Raw genomic sequence first — 25,363 nt, 5'->3', positions numbered from 1 at the left:
AGGGTAATAATCAGATCAAATGTAGCAGATTACTTGTTACAGCGGAAAACTGTGTTACAAGGTATTCGCCAAGGTTCAATCCTTGGGCCAATTCTGTTCCTATACTATATAAATGACTTGCCTTTCAATAGAAATACTCTTCCTAACCTCATTTGTAGTGGATACATCTTCCCTATTTGGAAATGAAAATGCTGATAATATACTGCAGTGTCATCAATACATTGAGCAACTTGGCAACATTCTTCAGTCTAAATGGAGGAGAGGGGGGCAGGAGGAGGAGGAGGAGGAGTGGGGGGGGAGGTAGGGAGGGAGATGTCTGACCTGGTGTGTAGACAAACAGAGAGAGAGAGAGAGAGAGAGAGAGAGAGAGAGAGAGAGAGAGAGAGAGAGAGAGAGAGAAAGGGGGGGGGGTGACCTGGATGATGAACATTTCAAAAACCTATAAGATGAGTTTTAAAACCAAACTGCAGAAATTTGTATTACTTACAATAAGCAGAATATGGAAGAACTTAACTCAAATTATGGAAGAACTTAACTCAAATTCCTAGGAATAAACTTAGATAGAAATTTGAACTGGAACACACACAGAGTATCTAGCAAATAAATTAAACAGCCTTGCACTTGCAATGGGAATTTTAGGCCGTGATACTCAAATGGACACCAGGAAAGCAGCATACTATACCTATTTTGAAGCCATCATTAGATATCGCACAATTTTTTTGGGCAACACCAGACTATCCCCTCATTATACTTCTTTGAGCTGGTTTTTGTTTTGTTTTTAAAAACACCACATTTTTGAACAGTAATATGATGGCAGAACAAAAAAACTTTACACTTATGTCACATCACTTACAATTGTACACTCAGACTTCTCAATATATAGCCATGGAAATTCACAACAAAATAAAAGTGTTTGACATAATGAATATGAAGCTAAATATTTTTAAAAGCAAGTTATGCGATTTTGTAATGGAAAGATGCTACCACTCAGTGGAAGATTTGATGAAGGACAAAGTGATAGTTTGAGATGGATCCTTAAAATGAAATAAAAACTTATGCTAGTTATAGTGTATGCAAATCCTGAAATAGAGTTAGTTAGAAGCCCGTATAAATTCTCCAAATGAAAAAATAAAATAAAAAAAATTCTCCAAATGCATGTGTGTGTCTGACAAATGTTAAACAAGTAAATTGTAACCCTGACTGGTCTCCTGTACATCAGATTTCCGATTTCTCTACATCATTAGATGAATAAAATGCGTTACACGACCTGTGTTAATTTTTTTTTTCTTATTACAGTTCTGAATATACATGAACTTTGACTGAAGTAAATAAAATAGAAAGAAACTTCCACATGGGAAAAATATATTAAAAACAAAGATTCCAAGACTTACCAAGCGGGAAAGCGCCGGCAGACAGGCACATGAACAAAACACACAAACACACACACAGAATTACGAGCTTTCGCAACTGGCAGTTGCTCCGTCAGGAAAGAGGGAAGGAGAGGGAAAAATGAAAGGATGTGGGTTTTAAGGGAGAGGGTAAGGAGTCATTCCAATCCCGGGAGGGAAAGACTTTCCCTTAGGGGAAAAAAAGGGACAGGTGTACACTCGCACACACACACCCACACACATATCCATACCGGAAAGACAGGAACCGAGTGGGTTGTCAAACTTCGGCTGGACAGGTCAGAATTGGGGATTGAGGTCGAAGGAAAGGAAAATTGGAGGAACAAATATACACCAACTGATATGTCAGTGATGGACGACAGTGAAAAATATGGGAAAAGATTAGAGTGGCACCAGTGGAGGCGACAGGAGAAAAGGACACTGAAGCTCTCAGAAAAAGAGCAGGAGAGAAGAAGCGAGAGAATGAAGAGGTTCTGGGAGAAGAGGAATATGCAGTCCACGAAGGGGCTATCTGTGGTCCTACAGAGGCTGTAACGCATGAAGTAGAAGTAGAGGTAAAGCTAGTAGCAACACCAAAGTTAGTGTCCGGCCACACATAGACATCACAGGAATTGAAACTACCAGTAGTGAAGCAAAATCAGAAGTCCGTCTTCAAATGCACCATTAGAAGGGAAGTTACTATGTACAGTCCGAGTTTCATTCTCAAACCATCAAATGGTAATGTGCACCTCAATTTTAAAAATTAAAATCATATAAGTAGAGTTTGTTGGTTCATCACTGGTAGGCTAAATTTATTTTACAGGACAATGGATGTATATATGAACTACCATAACAACAACAATTATTAGTGACCCACTGTTAATGACACAGTCTTTTTTAAAAAATAATGCCTAGCTCGATTACCTACAATATGTGTGAACAAAAGCAGTGTACATTACAGGCCTTACACAACATTATTCACTAATGTCATCATTACTAGTATTCTCGGAGTGGTCAGGGATAAGCCCACCCATTTCATAAAGCGATCCCCCTATCCACCGTTTAGTCTCAAACTGTTGCCTCGCTGCATCAAAAACTGCAGCCACTTATTTTGCTTCATTTCTTATGGTGTCACTAGACACAGGCTGCCCATTCTTCATCCTTTCACGGACAAATTCCAAAACTTTTACTTCGAGATCACGACGTCTTCCTTTACGAGGGCTGGTGAATCTCTCTCTCATAGCAGTAAATGCAACGGATGCCAATTTCTGTTTCTTCCACAATCAAATGTTACTTCAGCTACACTGAGCCTTCATCCTGCGTCCTGTTAAATTTCTCAGTGTAAAGAATTACTTTACGAGTCATCTTTATGGTGAGTAGCAATCTATCTTTTCCTTATATCGTTACATTCCGACAGGAAGTTTCCACTGTTTGACCTTAACAATTGGGATGTCTCATCTGAAGCCCTTAGCAACAGTTCCCATTTTTCATGTAAAATTTTCTTTCACGCTGATGTGCGTTATTTCTCGCAAGTTAACCGAAATACACGTATTTCAAAATAGTGTTTCCTTTGTCCCACTCACAAGTGAGCATTTAGGAGAAAGGGAAACCAGAGCTGGACATTAGCTATAAATGAAGGGACAGTGGCACTGAAAACAGGATGAGCACCAAATACGGCCAATGACGAGAGCAATGAGTGAACAGGAAAAACAATTAAATTCTCAATTACATTTGATTTTATTTTCACTCATTTAGGTGAAACGATACGGAAATATTTTACAGAAAATACGTCACATAAGACAAGTTCCACATAAAACACCTCGTTAAAATTCGTGGCAACTGTATCACCTAATATAACTGAAGCGAGAATTTGTAACAAAAACCTTTAAATATTGTCAATCTCAGTAAAGGATCATATCACAGAACAGCACAAAGGCGTAAACAAACTCCGAGTCTTCCGACAGAGACAGAGGACCCGACAGATGTAGTAAACCCGGCACAATACTACCTTGCTTAGGATCGTAGCCCTTCTTGACGATGACCTTGTCCGGAATGGGTGGCAGCGGGGGTGGCTGCTGCACAGGCTCCTTGCCGGGTGCAGGAGGCGGCATCGAAGGGGGCGGCGGCGGAGGCTTCTTCTGCGGCGCCGGAGTTGCACTCTCCTCCTCATCGCTTGAGTCCTCCTCCATGTCTCGCACCTGCAATTCCGGACGAGAAATGTTATTGAATGAGACCTTCCGGATAACCCGTAATACTATTTATCAAATTTAATTGTCAGAAACACTGCTCGACAAATTACATTGTAATTCGAATCTGCATTTCCGCATTTAACACAATTGGAGCACACACGACCGGAGCCAAACTGTAACAACTTCCGACACGGAGGACAAAACGTGGGGTACGAGCACTTACCGTTTTAGACATTAACGGCAGTTCTGTTACCGGGGAATATTTCTGTATCGGAACACAAACAGTTATCAAAATCTGAAATGCCACAGGTCCGTAGGATGTAAAAGTAAGTAGTATAAATACTTAAAGAAAATTGAAAACGATAATGCTGCTTACCAGTACAGTCTGACATGGACCACAAATGTGCACATTTTATGAAAAACCTGAAAAATGACGCACGTACAATTATTTCATATACGGGGTGTTTAAAAAGTCTCTCGGCAGTGCCGTACGATTGTTAGCCGCACGTGCCATATGCCACAGAGAATGTAAGGAAATGAAACTCTGTGAAATACAAAATACTAATTTATTGAATATTCATTTTTACTTACAAATTTTCACATTAAATGTTGAAAGTGTCCCTCCTGTTGTTGAGTACACAATTCAATTCATCTAATCATGTTTCCAAACACAAGCTGTAACATTTCTTCTGTAACAGAAGCAGCGAAAGTGGATAATGCAGTTTTCAATCTATCAACGGATTTGGACGCTGCACCCCAGAAGAGAAAGTCAGGTGGCGTTAGGTCAGGCGAATGTGGGGGCCAAAGTCCCTGTGAAATTATGTGATCACCAAAAACATCAGCAAGCAGTGACACTGAAACACGAGCTGTATGCGTGAGTTTTCTTACTGACTTGTTCGGACTCGTAGAAATTTTATCGGAAACACAGATTAGTTAATCCTCAGATAAAATACTTGGACGACTACTTCTCGGTGGATCTGTCAGTGAACTCGTACTTTGAAATTTGTTAATCAAATCTCGCGCAGTATCGCGATGTAGGAGTATTTTCTCCGGGAAAAACTAAATTAAATGTTTGACGACCTGAAATTGTGTATTTACTGCCAGCTTTGGACACTGGTTCAACTAAAAACACACATTCTTCTAACTGTTTGCATTTTAACAGTGACAAAAATGAAACAAACGAACAAAGGAACTTAACTTAAATGTTCAAAGGAACTTAACTTAAATGTTCATGTCGACACGTAACGACACACACTGATGATACTGCTTACACTTAAAAGAAACAGTGGAATATTGGGAGAATCCACTCGAAGGGAAGTAACCTACGCAGGAGAACAATCGTAAGGCGTGCACAGCTAACAATCATACGGCACTGCAGAGCGGCTTTTTGAACACCCCGTACTACCGTGCACAGCACCTGGGTGTCATCCTTGGCCTCCTTCGCTTCCGAGTCGTCGTCCTCACGCTGCCGCTCACGCTCGCGCCCTCGCTCACGGTCACGCTCGCGCTCCGTCTGCTCCTCCTCTTCGGACTCCCGCTCGTCCTCGTCGTCATCGTCGTCGTCATCGTCTCGCTTGCCGTCCTCTCCTTCGCCTTCTCCCTCACTTTCGATCTGCATCTCCATATCTTCACCTTCCTCGATACGTTCCTGAAACAGAGGAAAGCGAGTTGTGCATTTTTTTTTTCCTTTCCTTTTAGAATTTGTACAGTTAGAAATCGACAAATACTTTGAGGTAAATAAAGCTGGGCTGCAAAAAAAAAAAAAAATGCACAGAACAAGCTACATTTTACATGAACATATTTACAGCACTATTACTCCTAAAAGAAAGTGTCACAATGCAACTTCCACATTCCAACTTTGGGTTCTTAAATCCGAAACCCAGAATAATGGCAAGGAAGAAAGGGACATGCACCACTTCACATCAACTGTGAGTTACGATCTAGGATGTAGGGAAATGTCTAAGCATTTTTCGTTTGTGTGTGTGTGTGTGTGTGTGTGTGTGTGTGTGTGTGTGTGTGTGTGTGTGTGTGTGATACAAAATAAGCGAGCACACTGGCTGCTGCAGCCAGTGTAGGAGCAGTGCCCGCTAGCCACACGACCATCCACTTCAGAGACGAGTTGCAGTGGGGAATCAGTGTGGACGTGACCACCAGTTATACACAAGCTACACAGTAAGACTGGTCGACTAAGAGTCCCGACAGAAAGGAACTACCAGTTCTGGACACACCCACGACCGTACCACAAATGGAGTGACCCGATCTGTCGGCACAGACTGTGCCGGCACACATACGAGGAACGGAGTACCACTGGCAGCTATGTAAGGTGGAGTAAGCAAATACCGGGACCTGGTGAAATTCGTCTTTTTGACGAAAATCAGTTTCGAGCTAAACAGGAATGGAGGTCTGTCTGTACCAGTTTCCGGGCAAATGCCGTGAAGGTAACTGTGTGCGACAGACGTCGATACGAATAGCAATATGAATTGTTACCATTTATAGAACATTTCAGAAAGTCAAGTTGTAATATGTAGAACAAATTATGTACCAAAGTGGTCAGCCAATTTACAGTCACTGTAGAGGCAATATTTGCCGCGTAGCTCGTACACCAAGTGCGGGTCGTTTCAGTCAGTAGATGGCAACGTGTACAGTATGTGTGGCTATTGTGTCCCGTATTTGTACGTGTGGACTGCGGTTGTCATAAAAAAAGTTGTACATAGAGAAGAGTTCTCTTTAATACAAAAATAACTAACTTTGTGAAGTGCTCTAACAAAAAACAGAAATGGAGTAAACCGTGATATAATGTGACTTAAAATAACTTAACAGGATGAATGAAAGAAAGAAAATAAGTAAAGAGCCTACTTACTATGAATTAGGAAACCTAGAACCTTTCTTTCATCCCTCGACAACAAAGAGTGTCTCGCATCTGGAGCTTGTATACGGGTGAGTGCAAAATTATACCCCAGTAATAATTTCCTTTTGAATTTATTTAATGTTGATCTTTCTCGTAATATTAGACACGTACTGTAGCAGCAGTGTCCAATGCTAGAAACGTACACATTTCAGTTTCATATCTGCAAAAGTGTTCTCATAGATAATGATTTGTTCGCATAAATGGTGGTATCTGTTTCCTTCTGGTGTTGTCACACTACTGCTTGCCTTACTAAGTAATTTCTCTTAGATTCTGACTTTCTACTATGATCGATACTGAGGAAATTGCAAAAAATGGCTTCAAAAGATATGCTTCTAAAACTGACACAAGTTGCTCAAACTGTGAAGCATAGCACAGATTTTTGAAAAGAATAAAAGTCTGCCACTCGAGTTTGCTAAACATCTCCGTAACGCAATCACGGTTACCAAATAACCCTGTGACGAAACGCACCGCTCTTCATTGGATCTTCTCTATCTCCTCCGTCAACCCGACTTGGTACGGATCCCACACTGATGAGCAATACTCGAGTATAGGTCCAACAAGTGTTTTGTAAGCCACCTCCTTTGTTGATGGACTACATTTTATAAGGACTCTCCCAATGAATCTCAACCTGGTACCCGTCTTACCAACAATTAATTTTATATGATCATTCCACTTCACTTCAAATCGTTCTGCACGCATACTCCCAGATATTTTACAGAAGTAACTGCTACCAGTTTTTGTTCCGCTATCATATAATCATACAATAAAGGGTCCTTCTTTCTACCTATTCGCAATACATTAGTGTATGTTAAGGGTAAGTTGCCACTCCCTGCACCAAGTGCCTATCTGCTGCAGATCTTCCTGCATTTTGCTACAATTTTCTAATGCTGCAACTTCTCTGTATACTACAGCATCATCCGCGAAAAGCCGCATGGAACTTCCGACACTATCTACTAGGTCAGCTACCTGTGACGGTCGTTCGCTGCACTACAGGAAACCAGGATCCATTTACCTTAAGGCTTTACTATTTCTTGTTGAAGCTGTTCGCATATTTTTGTATTTCTACAGCTTTCCTGAACAAGCGGGTGCGATAGTACTTCTCTACAGTCAGAACTTCCGTGTCGGCGAATTTTATTACGTGGTCGGTCTCACTCAGTGGGTGCTCTGCCACGGCCGATTTCTCAACCTGCAATTGTAAGAGTCAGAGGGTGTGAAAGGGAAGCAGCAGTTGAGAAGTGAGTGAGACAGGGTTTTTGTCTACCACCAACATTATTCAATCTGTACGACCGAGCAGTAAAGAAAGTTCCAAGAGGGAATTAAAGTTTATCAACGAGAAACAAAAACTTTTGAGGTTTGCCAATGACACTGTAACTCTTCACAGACAGCAAAGTGATTGCCAGAACAGTTAAATGGAATTGATAGTGTCTTTAAGCTTATAAGGTGAACATCAACAAAAGCAGAACAAAGGTAATGGAATGTAGTCAAAATCAGGCAATGCTGAGACAATTAAATTAGGAAATGATACACTAGAAACAATAGTCCTGTTCTGCTATTTGTGCAGATAAATAACTGATGATGGCACAGGTAGATACAATATAGAAAGCAGTCAAGCTATAGCACAAAAACATTTCTGAAGGAGTGGAGTTGCTGACATATTAAGTGTTAGGAAGTCTTTTCTGAAGGTATTTGTCTGATACATAGTTCTGTACAGAAGTGAACCGCTAACAGTAAGCAGCTCAGACAAGAAGACAATATACGATTTAAGGTGTGTCGCTACAGAGGAAATGCCCGACATTCGACGGGAAGGTAGAGTAACTAACTAGGCGATACTGATTCGAACTGGGGACAAAATGGATTTTTGACACAACTTGACCAAAAGAAAGGATCGGTTGATAGGACACATCCTGAGACTTGAAGGAATTGTCAGTTTTGTTATCTGGAAGAAAAGTGTAGAGAATAAAAATTTTAGAGAGAGACCGACAAATGAATACTGTACACAGGTTCGAAAAGAAGTAGGTTGCAGTAGTTATTCAAGGGTGAAGGGACTCGCACAGGACAGAGTGGCATGGAGAGCTGCACCAAACCAGTCTCCAGACTGAACACTGTTGCAACAACAACAACAACAACAACAACAACCTGTGGACATCACACTTTCTTCTTCAATGAAGTACGCTGAAAAAGTTAAACAGTTCATACTGGAGGGGACACAAACTAAAATGAAATGTACCCAATTTCCACAAGAAACCAACCAGTCATCAGTGCACTTCAGAATGAACTGACAGGAATAATGTTTTTGCCAGGTACATTTTTCACCTTTAACTATTGATAATGTGCTTATGCCATAACATATCCAGTTTCTGAAGAATAAAATATCTGTCCATCCATACGGTATCTGAGAAAATGACGCCATTCGTGGAACATTTGTTGGCTGGAAAACACTGCTCAGAACACGTTTAACTTTAAGAATGATGAACAGAGAAATCCAGAGAGGTATACATGCAGTGTACAGCGAGACACTCACCCGCTGTAAGGTTACAGTAAGAGTTAAGCTATGCCTGTCTGCTGCTCTATACTCTCTCTACACAGTAACGCGAGTTTAAATTACATCCAATTGCTCCACTGTTCCACAATATACTTGGTAAGTTTTCATCATATTTCTCATTCTGCACATACGAGACAAAGCACAGTTATGTCACTGCACAGTGTAAGAAGTGAGGGTAATCTGTGGAGTAATTAACAAATTGCGCTGTTCTTCCCTTTAGATTAATGTCAGGTTTCTATTTGAGATCAAATGTTGTCCTCAACATCTCATCTCATCTCAGTATTGTTCAAATGGCAGGGGAATGTGTTTTTTTATGTTCTGTTATTATTTTAAAAAATTGTGTGATTAAAAACAGCTATTGGGGGTGCTGTTGGAATGCTAATAAGTTGAAACCTAGAAATTTCCTGTGATGAACTTATCAGAGACCTACTTTCCTCCTCCCACGGCGAAAACACTTCTTTGCTACCGAACCCTTTGACTGAAACTAAACTAATTCCGACACCGAACCCGCCTCTCTCAGTTTGTATCACACTCCCCCCTCATTGCACCCAACCAAATGGGGCCCCTAGTCACCTTTCAGGCATTCCTAATGTCCAACCTGGCTTCCCATCCTCACCATCCCCACATCCTTTCCGAGAACACACAGCTCACGACAGATGGAAGGACAGCATCCGCAACATCAAAACACATGCCGAGCTGCTCACCCTCTCCGCAAACAGAGGCTCCGCCACTGTTGCGATGTACAACAGTGACAACCAGACAGAATGCTTCCGCCAACTGCCTGTGCTCCACCCAACATCCGTGCCGTACCCAACCACCCGAGACGGCCTCACGTAACCTCCAATTCCTACTGAAATTCTAGCATCCATCTCAGAATCTCTATCCTCCTCATCCCAACTCCTCCACACACATCTTCTACGTGCTTCCCAAAACCATAAAACCCAACTATCCCGGACATACCACTGTAGCCGATTCTGCACTCCCACCGAAATAATTTCCACCCGGCGACCTACACATCCGACTGACTGCCCGGAACCTACACTCTCGTGTAAAACATCCTAACCACAATCTTCACCGACCCTCCACACGTGGACCCCTACTCGTCACTGTCGACGTCACCTCCCCGTACACTGACATCCTCAGTGCACGCGGCATTGCCGTTATCCAACACTACCTCTCCTGGCGTCCTCCTGACCTCGTCACTTCATTCCTCGCGCATTTTACCAATTATATTCTAACACCAAACTACTTTTGTTTCGACAGGAAGGTATACGAACTAATCTGCGGCACACCCACCGGTACCCACGAGGCGCCCTTGTATGCAAACTTATTTACGAGCCGTCCGGAGGAAACCTTCCTAGCCTCCCAACTCCGAACTCCTCGTCCGGTTCACACTCACCGACGATATCTTTGAGCTCTGGACTCTGAGCGAGACACCCTATCCCGACCCCTCCACAGCTTCGTCGCCATCTCTCCACACAGTCCTCCTCTAACCAATGCGCCACCTTCCTGGACACTGACCCCCACCCGTCTGATGGCTCCACCCACACATACGTCCGTATTAAACCCACTAACTACCAACAACTTTTATTTTGACAGGTGGGACCCCCTTCAACACCAAAAGTCCCTACCATACAGCTGTCACCTGTGGACAACTCGTGTGCAGTGACGAAAAGGGCCCCTCCCGACATGACGAAGGTGCCACTGATGCCCTCACTGTCAGGCACTATGCCCTAAAATTGGTCTGAAAACAGATCTCTCTCACCGTATGCTCACATGCTGCTAATCCTGCCACCGACCCCGATAACTGGCTGCAGATGAGTGCGCCTGCTGTCACCAACATGACCACACACTGGAGCAGCCACACAGAGTCCTTTGCCAGGGCTCAGATTATCTATCGTCATGACACAAAATTGTGGACATCGTATCAGAGATCCTCCCGACCTATACCGAAGTGCTTTTCTGTTGCCGACCCGACTTACACGACATCCCAGTCAGTCACTGTGAAACGCCCCCCCCCCACTTCCGGCCGGTTTCCATGGGATGCCCAATTCATTCAGCGGGACGTCTGTCAGTTGCCACAGTTTTTTTTTTTTTTTAAGGAAAAGTAGTATCAAGGCGAAGAATGCTGTGAAGAGATAACTTCACAGACAGCCTGCTGTCAACTACAGTGTGCAAATTCTAATGCTCGTGGACATTTATGATAAAATGCTTGCACAAAAAGAAGGTTATGTACATAATTATAGTAGGTTTCAATATAGTAAGTGACAATTTTTTAATAAAATATATTTCTCAAATTTATTATGCCAAACCTCTTGAATTACCCTCTTATTTTTAAAGTACAATACAGCAGACTGAACTCACAGCTAAAAGACAAATACACTGTCCACAAACCACATATAATAGAGCAGCACAAACATCAAATGTTTTGAGGACTTCATAAAGCTCAATATTCTCACCTGCATCAAAACGCGTGCCCCCACCTCATCCGGCGTCGTAGGCGGAGGGAAGTTACCGACCTCGAAGGGCTGGTAGTCCACTGTCTCGACAACCACAAAGTCGTGCCAATCAATCTGGGCATATGCGACTGAAACAGAACACACGGACACACTGTTAGAGCTTTACCTCCTTTCCATGGCATATTTTGGCAATGTATTTTTAAAACTATGTTCGGAACAGGACATATCTGTCAGTTATACTGTATCATGCTCTCAGTGACCGACACAAAATGCCAATACAGGAGTCATGTTATGCACAAAACTGGTCTAGGTCCACATGTGCACGTATCTATTCTTTAGGGACATTGGGAGCTGTTTATGTGAAAAGTATACACCAAAATGACAAATTATGTCGCCTGGAAGCTATGGTGAATCTACTTGTACAAAATTAATTAACTGAGTGAGATCCACCCACTATTTACTCATTATCAGTTTTCACTGAATTTGATAAAATACAGAGATGTTAAACTCAGAAAATACACAAAAAAGTGAATGGCCAATAAAGTAGCACCAAAATAAGTACAGCAATGCTCTCCAGGTATTTTTATCTCAGCTTCAAAAATTAGAAAAATATCCTCTTTTGTATGAAGCATACAAGATGCTTTTTATTATCTGAAACATTACACACTTCTTAAGGCTGCACTTTAATTCATAGCCATTATTCATAGAATGTACATGTTCAGTTATGGAATACTCGTCCCACCATTAGCTGTACCTGTGAAATCAATCACATTTATATCAGTTCAATTAAAAATCAAATGGCTCTGAGCACTATGGGACTTAACTTCTGCAGTCATCACTCCCCTAGAACTTAGAACTACTTAAAGCCAACTAATGTAAGGACATAACACACATCCATGCCCGAGGCAGGATTCGAACCTGCGACCGCATCGGTCATGCGGTTCCAGACTGTAGCGCCTAGAACCGCTCGGCCACTTCGGCTGGCGTTCAATTAAAGATACATAACTCTACTTGGAATGTAGTTGAAATAAATGTAGTTGAAATAAATCAGTAACTGACAACGGTCGAAGTAGGGAGGATATAAAATGCAGACTGGTGATGGCAAGGAAAGTTTTTTTTTATGTTGAGTATAGTCCTTTCTGAAAGTATTTGTTTGGAGTGTAGCCATATATAGAAGTGAAACATGGACAATAAATAGTTTAGACAAGAAAAGAATAGAAGCTTTTGAAATGTGGTGCTGCAGAAGAATGCTGAAGATTAGATGGGTAGATCACATAACTAATGAGGAGGTAATTGGTAATGGTTGGTAGAACACATTCTGAGACGTCGAGAGATCACCAATTTAGTAGTGGAGGGAAGCTTGTGGGGCAAAAACCAGAGGCAGACCAAGAGATGAATACACTAAGCAGATTCAGAGGGATGTAGGTTGCAGTAGTTACTCAGAGATGAAGAGGCTTGCACAGAATAGAGTAGCAAGAAGAGCTGCATCAAACCAGTCTTCAGAATGAAGGCAACAACAACAACAACCACCCTACATAATTTCATCTACATGGTAAAGCAGTAGGGCAGTGAAGTAATGCACTTGAAAGCCACACGCTTCAGCTGTGTGTTATCTGCAAGCGTGTGCTGTGAAAGAATAATACTGTGACCTTCAGACAGAACCCTCCACGGGCAAGTGCTTACTGAAACGCTGCTGCTCTACGCTTGCACTCAGCTATCACGTTAATACTGCATATCTTATTGTGTTTGGTGTATGTTATGGTGATAGATGTACCTGCCACAGTCTAATGCAGTCTTACTAACATTGTCAGTTGTGTTGTATGTCCGAGTTATAACAGAAGTGACAGCAGGTGTGGGATCGTTCGTGTGGTTTTCAGTCTCTAGTTGGTCCTCCATTTGCATCTAAGACATCTGACAGTGGTGCCGGTGAGTTTCTATGTCAGCCGATTCATCAGCGGGGGTTCCTATTGCGGTGTTGAAGCATCTCAGTCAACAGCAGGTGGTGTTTGAAACAGCACAGCACAATTGAACCCGGGCATTGCAAAAACTGTTTTGGCAGTTTGGGTACGTCTCTATGCCCCTCGGACCTCCCGTTTCGCCTTTCACTATCTTGGTCGTTTATCCCCTGCCATTTCCGGCTTACAACGAGTCTGTCGAAGAATGGGAAGCTCACAAAAAATGGTTGCGGCAGCATTTTCATGTGCCACAGCTGTTATGTGACTCTTTTACTACCGCGATCTCCACTGCCTTGGTAATGCACAGTTAAATTGTGAAGTTTATAACCAGTTTGAGCCTGTAGTCATAGCAGAAAAAACAGATTGAAATATGTCACTATGAGTTATGACAAAAGACATACCTTTTTTTTTTAAGCTCTTGTATTTATTCGGACTTTATCTCTCTTCCCGGTCATCGAAACTTTTGATATTTCCTTCCCCAGCGAGTACTAAACAAGAGTAGAATGTAATAAAAGTTGGCAGACTTAATTTGAGTACCAGTAGACTACTGGTCCATTTTCAAAGTACCTCCACCTTGTCATTCTTTTTTGGGGCCTCAAATGCTCCCATTGCAAAACAAAGTATATTTGTTAGGTGGTTTTGAACATGGTCTCTATAATGAAAATTGTGCCAAAAATAGACATTTTTGGCGTTTTTCAGAAAAGCTGTCAACTTTGCCCTCAATTTGTAAACTATTTGAAAGCAACAGGACAACAAAATTTTATAGTCTAAGACCTTGTATCATTAACTTACTATGTGTGCAAAGTTTCAGGTGTATCCCGCAATTACTTCCGGAGATATAAAAAGCTAAACTTCACATTCTTTTGAATGTCTGTTCTTTCGGCTGACTTTGCTTCAAATTATCCACACGCAAATCACTGTAAAATCTTTTTTTTATTATTTCGCTTAAGACAGTGCAAAAAACTGTACAAGATGATCTAGTTTTGTTTCTTTCAAGAAAATAGTGACAGAGATATTGCATCTCAAAGTTGCTGAAAACTCACGGGTGTACTGTCGATAGCTGCCCAAGGGGGTTAAACGAACAATTGTATCTCTTGGAAGAATCGAATTAACGATTGTGAAACTTTACCAACATTAATTGAGAATGTGAGCGATTATTGTTCGTACAAAATTTCATCAAAATACGTGATAGTCATGTGAGAAGCTCTAGGCCCCCCGGCAGGAAATGACCTCGACATAGTAGTACCATGTTTACCTGAATCTAAGCTGCACTCAAATCTAAGATGCACCCAAAAAATGAGACTCGCTCAGCAGGACTCAGCTGCAGAAGCACAGTTCTCCTGAAGATGGTGAACAGATGGATCGCCAAAATATTAAATCGAGTTGATTTTCGTATATTACAATGTTTATTTGTTAACAATACATGTCTCTGACTACTAATTCATTCTGTGAAAACATTAATAATACTTTCAACAATAAATAAAATGGATAGTTGTTACCCACCATATAGCGGTGATGCTGAATCGCAGACAGTCAGAAAATTAGCTTTCCCACTGTTTAGTCACACTTTCCATTTCCACAATATCTATCGTGCAAGTTTTAGGTTATTTCCCCCATATATATAGCTTTCGTAATTAAACAGTACTTACGTCACTTAAACATGATTGAATTATGAATCTGGTAGAGACACAAAAAACAACCGAAAATTTAAGCTCCTAGCTTTCGGAATAAATGTTCCTTCATCAGGGAGGAGAGAGGGGAAAGAAAGGGAAGAAGGGAAAGTGGATTTAGTTACTCACAACCCAGGTTATGAAGCAACAGGGAAAGGAAAACAGGGAAGGTAGCAAGGATGGAGGCATGGTTGTCAGAGGGAAGCCAAAGATATTCTACTGCAGGTACTGTGCCAGCTTCAAGCCAAAGAGGATGCATACAGAAGTAAAGAGGTGTATAGTATAAAGATGTAGGATGGAAAGATGCATGAATGGCTAAAGAGGAAAGGGAAAGAGGAGAAGACTGAAAAGTAAATGGGAGTGAGGTTGTTTAACGTAGGTTTAGTCCAGGGGGATGGCGGGATGAAAGGATGTGCTGGAGTGCAAGTTCCCATCTCCGCAGTTCAGAGGGACTGGTGTTGGGTGGGAGAAGCCAAATGGCACGTACAGTGTAGCAGGTTCCTAGGTCCCTAGAATTATGCTGGAGGGCATGCTCCGCTACTGGGTATTGGACATCTCCTAGGCGGACAGTTCGTCTGTGTCCGTTCATGCGCTCAGCCAGTTTAGTTGTTGTCATACCGATGTAAAAGGCTGTGCAGTGCAGGCATGTCAGCTGATAAATGACATGTGTAGTCTCACACGTGGCCCTTCCTTGAATTGTGTATGTTTTCCTAGTAGCGGGGCTGGAGTAGGTGGTTGTGGGGGGATGCATGGGGCAGGTTTTGCAGCGGGGTCGGTTACAGGGGTAGGAACCGCTGGGTAGAGAAGGTAGTCTGGGAATATTGCAGGGTTTAACAAGGATGTTACGGAGGTTAGGGGGACGACGAAAGGCAACTCTGGGTGGTGTGGGGAGAATTTTGTCAAGGGATGATCTCATTTCAGGGGTTGACTTGAGAAAGTCATATCCCTGGCGGAGTAATTTATTGATGTATTCGAGGCCAGGATAATATTGGGTGACAAGGGGGATGCTTCTGTGTGGTCTGAGGCTAGGAATATTGTTGTTGGACGGGGAGGAATGTATTGCTCGGGAGATCTGTTTGTGGACAAGGTCTGCAGGATAGTTGCGGGAGAGGAAAGCACTGGTCAGGTTATTGGTGTAATTGTTGAGGGATTCGTCACTGGAGCAGATACGTTTGCCACGAATACCTAGGCTGTTGCTTCATAACCTGGGTTGTGAGTAACTAAATCCACTTTCCCTTCTTCCCTTTCTTTCCCCTCTCTCCTCCCTGATGAAGGAACATTTATTCCGAAAGCTAGGAGCTTAAATTTTCGGTTGTTTTTTGTGTCTCTATCGGCTGTACTGAGCTGAGGTAAGTACTGGCCAGCCCCTCTATCTCTTTGTTAGTAATTGTTTCACATCTTTATATGAGATTTTCCATTAATTATTTAGATCACCTATATGGTCCACATTCTTCATTGTTTTGTCCCTTTTGTTAGCTATCACTTACATCTGTCATCTAAACACTTTCTCTTCTTCAGTGTTTTATTTTCGTCACCAACTGTGCTAGTTTCATTTGCCTCCTATTGTCTTGTTCGGTTTATAGTCCACTTCTCTTTTTCTATTTATTGATTTATGTATTTAACATTCCATTATTTAACATTCCATAGTTTTAACGTTCGTTATTCGCTGTTTCCCAGCCAACAATCACTGCCAACAATCTCTTCCACACCTATCAGTATCATCCAATTCCGTCGATTTCGTGTTGCTGGTGATATTTTCGTGCCATTGCCTATCTTTCTCTGCCACAGGAAACATTTTTTGGAACATTTCTGCGCCACCCGCGAACCTTTTTGCGTCACGCGCGATCTTTTTTGCGTCACGCGCGATCTTTTTTGCGTCACGCGCGATCTTTTTTGCGTCACGCGCGATCTTTTTTTCGCTTCTCGCTATCTCTGTTTTTGAGCAGCGTGTGTTCTTTTTCCCCTGATCTGGACATACCTGCTTGGTCTGGTCAACTTTTTCCGTATTTTTCTTATTCGGTGGTCTTTCTTTGGTATTTAACGTTACCAACACAATTTCTTTCTTTCTCGCCCTTCCTTCCGTGTTTTATTCCTTCTTATGATTACTATTCTAACTTTAGTTATTTAATTTCCCTACCCACCAGTTACCCACTATGTACCCTAATCCTATACCACATTATTTACATTCATTCCGGAAACATGCATTTACCGTAGCCAAACTGCAATCCCACATACTTTTCCTCCGTTCCTGCTTAACCTTTGGAATTACCCCTAAAGGACTTACCCTAAAAGTTCCCATCTCTGGGTGCAATTCCTCCTTCCACCAATCTCTCCTGGACTTCCAGAACCTTCAATCCTTAGCCCTTACCCAACTTGTCCTGAACCTCTACACTACTTCATGTAACCACCACTCCCAACAGCTCCTATCTCTCTTCAAAGTCCTCCACCTCTCAAACCCTTGCTTGGAGAACACACTCAGGAACATCATCCTAGAAGCCAGCCGCAAACTTGAGTCCCATGCCACACACCACCTGAAAAAACTATCCACAGTGCTAGTGCAACACCTAAGAAGTGGGGTCCCTCTCCCTATCCCTCACAAACACCAACCACAACAGAACCGTCAACAAACCCCCCTCATAGCCAACAAACCTAGCCTAGCCACCCTACTCAATCTCCCCATCCCAGCACATACCCCACACAGACCAAATCTCAACCATAACCACAGTCAAATGCCACATATCACCAACTCCAATTCAGTTCTAAACCTCTCATCCAGATCCCTCTCTCCTCAAGAGACATCTGTTCTATCAAAAGGCTTAACCTTTAGCCCCACACCTAAATTCAACCACACTGCCCTGGTTAAAGATCTCCTCTCTTTCACCCGGAACCTCAACTGGAAATATCACTTCACCACCCAAACACAGCCCCCAAATACTAGACCCAGTGTTGAACCTTGTTTAGAACAGTTCCGACTGCCTTCTCAAAGGGATCCTCCTCCCCTCCCCCAAAACCATCCCTTGCAGACGTTTCAGGAATTCCTCACATCCAGTGTTGCCTCCCAGTCCTTCTTGAAGAACATTCCGACAACCCCCAACATCACCCCAGCTGAATCCCGTGCCATTAAACAGCTGAAAACAGACCGCTCTATTGTAATCCTTCCGGCGGATAAAGGCTCCACAACTGTGGTACTTGACCGTGTGGAGTATGTGGCAGAAGGACTGCGTCAACTCTCCGACACCTCAACCTACAAAGCTGTTACCCTGGATCCCATTCCCTCCATTCAGACTGAGCTGCAGAAAATCCTAAAAATCCAAGGTCCCTCACAAGGCCTCACAATGGCTTCCATAGACTTACTCACTCCACCTGAGCCACGTACCCCTACCTTCTACCTATTACCCAAAATCCACAAAGAGAACCATCCTGGCCGTCCCATTGTAGCAGGCTTCAAAGCCCCAACAGAACGTATCTCAGCTCTGGTAGACCAACACCTCCAACCTATCACCTGCAGGCTCCCATCCTACATCAAGGACACAAACCACTTCCTAGAACGCCTCAAATCCATTCCCACTCCTCTCCCACCTGAAACCTTTCTTGTCACCATAGATGCTACATCCCTTTACACAAACATCCCACACACCCATGGTCTCTCTGCCCTTGAGCACTACCTCTCCCAACGCCCACCCGAAGATCTTCCAAAAACCTCGTTCCTTATCACACTTACCAACTTCATCCTCACCCATAATTACTTCACTTTTGAAGGCCAGACCTACAAACAAATCAGGGGAACTGCCATGGGAACCAGGATGGCTCCATCCTATGCCAACCTCTTCATGGGCCGCATGGAGGAGGCTTTCCTGAAGACCCAACAGCTGCTTCCCCTGGCCTGGTATAGGTTTATAGATGACATCTTTGTGGTCTGGACTCATGGTGAAGAAACACTCCTTAATTTTCTCCATAACCTCAACTCCTTTTCGAATCTGAATTTCACCTGGTCCTTCTCCAAAACCAAAGCCACCTTCCTGGATGTTGACCTTCATCTTGTTGAAGCTCACATCCACACCTCTGTCCATATCAAACCCACCAACAAACAACAGTACCTTCACTTTGATAGCTGCCATCCATTCCACATCAAACGCTCCCTTCCCTACAGCCTAGGTATTCGTGGCAAACGTATCTGCTCCAGTGACGAATCCCTCAACAATTACACCAATAACCTGACCAGTGCTTTCCTCTCCCGCAACTATCCTGCAGACCTTGTCCACAAACAGATCTCCCGAGCAATACATTCCTCCCCGTCCAACAACAATATTCCTAGCCTCAGACCACACAGAAGCATCCCCCTTGTCACCCAATATTATCCTGGCCTCGAATACATCAATAAATTACTCCGCCAGGGATATGACTTTCTCAAGTCAACCCCTGAAATGAGATCATCCCTTGACAAAATTCTCCCCACACCACCCAGAGTTGCCTTTCGTCGTCCCCCTAACCTCCGTAACATCCTTGTTAAACCCTGCAATATTCCCAGACTACCTTCTCTACCCAGCGGTTCCTACCCCTGTAACCGACCCCGCTGCAAAACCTGCCCCATGCATCCCCCCACAACCACCTACTCCAGCCCCGCTACTAGGAAAACATACACAATTCAAGGAAGGGCCACGTGTGAGACTACACATGTCATTTATCAGCTGACATGCCTGCACTGCACAGCCTTTTACATCGGTATGACAACAACTAAACTGGCTGAGCGCATGAACGGACACAGACGAACTGTCCGCCTAGGAGATGTCCAATACCCAGTAGCGGAGCATGCCCTCCAGCATAATTCTAGGGACCTAGGAACCTGCTACACTGTACGTGCCATTTGGCTTCTCCCACCCAACACCAGTCCCTCTGAACTGCGGAGATGGGAACTTGCACTCCAGCACATCCTTTCATCCCGCCATCCCCCTGGACTAAACCTACGTTAAACAACCTCACTCCCATTTACTTTTCAGTCTTCTCCTCTTTCCCTTTCCTCTTTAGCCATTCATGCATCTTTCCATCCTACATCTTTATACTATACACCTCTTTACTTCTGTATGCATCCTCTTTGGCTTGAAGCTGGCACAGTACCTGCAGTAGAATATCTTTGGCTTCCCTCTGACAACCATGCCTCCATCCTTGCTACCTTCCCTGTTTTCCTTTCCCTGTTGCTTCATAACCTGGGTTGTGAGTAACTAAATCCACTTTCCCTTCTTCCCTTTCTTTCCCCTCTCTCCTCCCTGATGAAGGAACATTTATTCCGAAAGCTAGGAGCTTAAATTTTCGGTTGTTTTTTGTGTCTCTATCGGCTGTACTGAGCTGAGGTAAGTACTGGCCAGCCCCTCTATCTCTTTGTTAGTAATTGTTTCACATCTTTATATGAGATTTTCCATTAATTATTTAGATCACCTATATGGTCCACATTCTTCATTGTTTTGTCCCTTTTGTTAGCTATCACTTACATCTGTCATCTAAACACTTTCTCTTCTTCAGTGTTTTATTTTCGTCACCAACTGTGCTAGTTTCATTTGCCTCCTATTGTCTTGTTCGGTTTATAGTCCACTTCTCTTTTTCTATTTATTGATTTATGTATTTAACATTCCATTATTTAACATTCCATAGTTTTAACGTTCGTTATTCGCTGTTTCCCAGCCAACAATCACTGCCAACAATCTCTTCCACACCTATCAGTATCATCCAATTCCGTCGATTTCGTGTTGCTGGTGATATTTTCGTGCCATTGCCTATCTTTCTCTGCCACAGGAAACATTTTTTGGAACATTTCTGCGCCACCCGCGAACCTTTTTGCGTCACGCGCGATCTTTTTTGCGTCACGCGCGATCTTTTTTGCGTCACGCGCGATCTTTTTTGCGTCACGCGCGATCTTTTTTTCGCTTCTCGCTATCTCTGTTTTTGAGCAGCGTGTGTTCTTTTTCCCCTGATCTGGACATACCTGCTTGGTCTGGTCAACTTTTTCCGTATTTTTCTTATTCGGTGGTCTTTCTTTGGTATTTAACGTTACCAACACAATTTCTTTCTTTCTCGCCCTTCCTTCCGTGTTTTATTCCTTCTTATGATTACTATTCTAACTTTAGTTATTTAATTTCCCTACCCACCAGTTACCCACTATGTACCCTAATCCTATACCACATTATTTACATTCATTCCGGAAACATGCATTTACCGTAGCCAAACTGCAATCCCACATACTTTTCCTCCGTTCCTGCTTAACCTTTGGAATTACCCCTAAAGGACTTACCCTAAAAGTTCCCATCTCTGGGTGCAATTCCTCCTTCCACCAATCTCTCCTGGACTTCCAGAACCTTCAATCCTTAGCCCTTACCCAACTTGTCCTGAACCTCTACACTACTTCATGTAACCACCACTCCCAACAGCTCCTATCTCTCTTCAAAGTCCTCCACCTCTCAAACCCTTGCTTGGAGAACACACTCAGGAACATCATCCTAGAAGCCAGCCGCAAACTTGAGTCCCATGCCACACACCACCTGAAAAAACTATCCACAGTGCTAGTGCAACACCTAAGAAGTGGGGTCCCTCTCCCTATCCCTCACAAACACCAACCACAACAGAACCGTCAACAAACCCCCCTCATAGCCAACAAACCTAGCCTAGCCACCCTACTCAATCTCCCCATCCCAGCACATACCCCACACAGACCAAATCTCAACCATAACCACAGTCAAATGCCACATATCACCAACTCCAATTCAGTTCTAAACCTCTCATCCAGATCCCTCTCTCCTCAAGAGACATCTGTTCTATCAAAAGGCTTAACCTTTAGCCCCACACCTAAATTCAACCACACTGCCCTGGTTAAAGATCTCCTCTCTTTCACCCGGAACCTCAACTGGAAATATCACTTCACCACCCAAACACAGCCCCCAAATACTAGACCCAGTGTTGAACCTTGTTTAGAACAGTTCCGACTGCCTTCTCAAAGGGATCCTCCTCCCCTCCCCCAAAACCATCCCTTGCAGACGTTTCAGGAATTCCTCACATCCAGTGTTGCCTCCCAGTCCTTCTTGAAGAACATTCCGACAACCCCCAACATCACCCCAGCTGAATCCCGTGCCATTAAACAGCTGAAAACAGACCGCTCTATTGTAATCCTTCCGGCGGATAAAGGCTCCACAACTGTGGTACTTGACCGTGTGGAGTATGTGGCAGAAGGACTGCGTCAACTCTCCGACACCTCAACCTACAAAGCTGTTACCCTGGATCCCATTCCCTCCATTCAGACTGAGCTGCAGAAAATCCTAAAAATCCAAGGTCCCTCACAAGGCCTCACAATGGCTTCCATAGACTTACTCACTCCACCTGAGCCACGTACCCCTACCTTCTACCTATTACCCAAAATCCACAAAGAGAACCATCCTGGCCGTCCCATTGTAGCAGGCTTCAAAGCCCCAACAGAACGTATCTCAGCTCTGGTAGACCAACACCTCCAACCTATCACCTGCAGGCTCCCATCCTACATCAAGGACACAAACCACTTCCTAGAACGCCTCAAATCCATTCCCACTCCTCTCCCACCTGAAACCTTTCTTGTCACCATAGATGCTACATCCCTTTACACAAACATCCCACACACCCATGGTCTCTCTGCCCTTGAGCACTACCTCTCCCAACGCCCACCCGAAGATCTTCCAAAAACCTCGTTCCTTATCACACTTACCAACTTCATCCTCACCCATAATTACTTCACTTTTGAAGGCCAGACCTACAAACAAATCAGGGGAACTGCCATGGGAACCAGGATGGCTCCATCCTATGCCAACCTCTTCATGGGCCGCATGGAGGAGGCTTTCCTGAAGACCCAACAGCTGCTTCCCCTGGCCTGGTATAGGTTTATAGATGACATCTTTGTGGTCTGGACTCATGGTGAAGAAACACTCCTTAATTTTCTCCATAACCTCAACTCCTTTTCGAATCTGAATTTCACCTGGTCCTTCTCCAAAACCAAAGCCACCTTCCTGGATGTTGACCTTCATCTTGTTGAAGCTCACATCCACACCTCTGTCCATATCAAACCCACCAACAAACAACAGTACCTTCACTTTGATAGCTGCCATCCATTCCACATCAAACGCTCCCTTCCCTACAGCCTAGGTATTCGTGGCAAACGTATCTGCTCCAGTGACGAATCCCTCAACAATTACACCAATAACCTGACCAGTGCTTTCCTCTCCCGCAACTATCCTGCAGACCTTGTCCACAAACAGATCTCCCGAGCAATACATTCCTCCCCGTCCAACAACAATATTCCTAGCCTCAGACCACACAGAAGCATCCCCCTTGTCACCCAATATTATCCTGGCCTCGAATACATCAATAAATTACTCCGCCAGGGATATGACTTTCTCAAGTCAACCCCTGAAATGAGATCATCCCTTGACAAAATTCTCCCCACACCACCCAGAGTTGCCTTTCGTCGTCCCCCTAACCTCCGTAACATCCTTGTTAAACCCTGCAATATTCCCAGACTACCTTCTCTACCCAGCGGTTCCTACCCCTGTAACCGACCCCGCTGCAAAACCTGCCCCATGCATCCCCCCACAACCACCTACTCCAGCCCCGCTACTAGGAAAACATACACAATTCAAGGAAGGGCCACGTGTGAGACTACACATGTCATTTATCAGCTGACATGCCTGCACTGCACAGCCTTTTACATCGGTATGACAACAACTAAACTGGCTGAGCGCATGAACGGACACAGACGAACTGTCCGCCTAGGAGATGTCCAATACCCAGTAGCGGAGCATGCCCTCCAGCATAATTCTAGGGACCTAGGAACCTGCTACACTGTACGTGCCATTTGGCTTCTCCCACCCAACACCAGTCCCTCTGAACTGCGGAGATGGGAACTTGCACTCCAGCACATCCTTTCATCCCGCCATCCCCCTGGACTAAACCTACGTTAAACAACCTCACTCCCATTTACTTTTCAGTCTTCTCCTCTTTCCCTTTCCTCTTTAGCCATTCATGCATCTTTCCATCCTACATCTTTATACTATACACCTCTTTACTTCTGTATGCATCCTCTTTGGCTTGAAGCTGGCACAGTACCTGCAGTAGAATATCTTTGGCTTCCCTCTGACAACCATGCCTCCATCCTTGCTACCTTCCCTGTTTTCCTTTCCCTGTTGCTTCATAACCTGGGTTGTGAGTAACTAAATCCACTTTCCCTTCTTCCCTTTCTTTCCCCTCTCTCCTCCCTGATGAAGGAACATTTATTCCGAAAGCTAGGAGCTTAAATTTTCGGTTGTTTTTTGTGTCTCTATCGGCTGTACTGAGCTGAGGTAAGTACTGGCCAGCCCCTCTATCTCTTTGTTAGTAATTGTTTCACATCTTTATATGAGATTTTCCATTAATTATTTAGATCACCTATATGGTCCACATTCTTCATTGTTTTGTCCCTTTTGTTAGCTATCACTTACATCTGTCATCTAAACACTTTCTCTTCTTCAGTGTTTTATTTTCGTCACCAACTGTGCTAGTTTCATTTGCCTCCTATTGTCTTGTTCGGTTTATAGTCCACTTCTCTTTTTCTATTTATTGATTTATGTATTTAACATTCCATTATTTAACATTCCATAGTTTTAACGTTCGTTATTCGCTGTTTCCCAGCCAACAATCACTGCCAACAATCTCTTCCACACCTATCAGTATCATCCAATTCCGTCGATTTCGTGTTGCTGGTGATATTTTCGTGCCATTGCCTATCTTTCTCTGCCACAGGAAACATTTTTTGGAACATTTCTGCGCCACCCGCGAACCTTTTTGCGTCACGCGCGATCTTTTTTGCGTCACGCGCGATCTTTTTTGCGTCACGCGCGATCTTTTTTGCGTCACGCGCGATCTTTTTTTCGCTTCTCGCTATCTCTGTTTTTGAGCAGCGTGTGTTCTTTTTCCCCTGATCTGGACATACCTGCTTGGTCTGGTCAACTTTTTCCGTATTTTTCTTATTCGGTGGTCTTTCTTTGGTATTTAACGTTACCAACACAATTTCTTTCTTTCTCGCCCTTCCTTCCGTGTTTTATTCCTTCTTATGATTACTATTCTAACTTTAGTTATTTAATTTCCCTACCCACCAGTTACCCACTATGTACCCTAATCCTATACCACATTATTTACATTCATTCCGGAAACATGCATTTACCGTAGCCAAACTGCAATCCCACATACTTTTCCTCCGTTCCTGCTTAAC

General features: G+C 43.5%; 1 protein-coding gene across 2 annotated transcripts in view; it reads right to left on the bottom strand.

The window, feature by feature from the left end:
• Nucleotides 1-25,363, bottom strand: part of LOC126293701 (splicing factor 3A subunit 1) — a 79,259-nt gene that overhangs the window by 28,600 nt on the left and 25,296 nt on the right. For both annotated transcript variants that reach the window (XM_049987007.1, XM_049987008.1), the window contains exons 6-8: nucleotides 11,484-11,611; nucleotides 4,992-5,222; nucleotides 3,394-3,583 (exon numbers count right to left, since the gene is read on the bottom strand). In XM_049987007.1, coding sequence (XP_049842964.1) covers nucleotides 3,394-3,583; nucleotides 4,992-5,222; nucleotides 11,484-11,611 — 549 coding nt within the window. The remainder of the gene's footprint in view (nucleotides 1-3,393; nucleotides 3,584-4,991; nucleotides 5,223-11,483; nucleotides 11,612-25,363) is intronic.

Source organism: Schistocerca gregaria, chromosome 10 (genome assembly GCF_023897955.1).
Source record: "Schistocerca gregaria isolate iqSchGreg1 chromosome 10, iqSchGreg1.2, whole genome shotgun sequence".
Classification (NCBI taxonomy): domain Eukaryota; kingdom Metazoa; phylum Arthropoda; class Insecta; order Orthoptera; family Acrididae; genus Schistocerca; species Schistocerca gregaria.
This window is presented reverse-complemented; position numbering and strand designations above follow the sequence as displayed.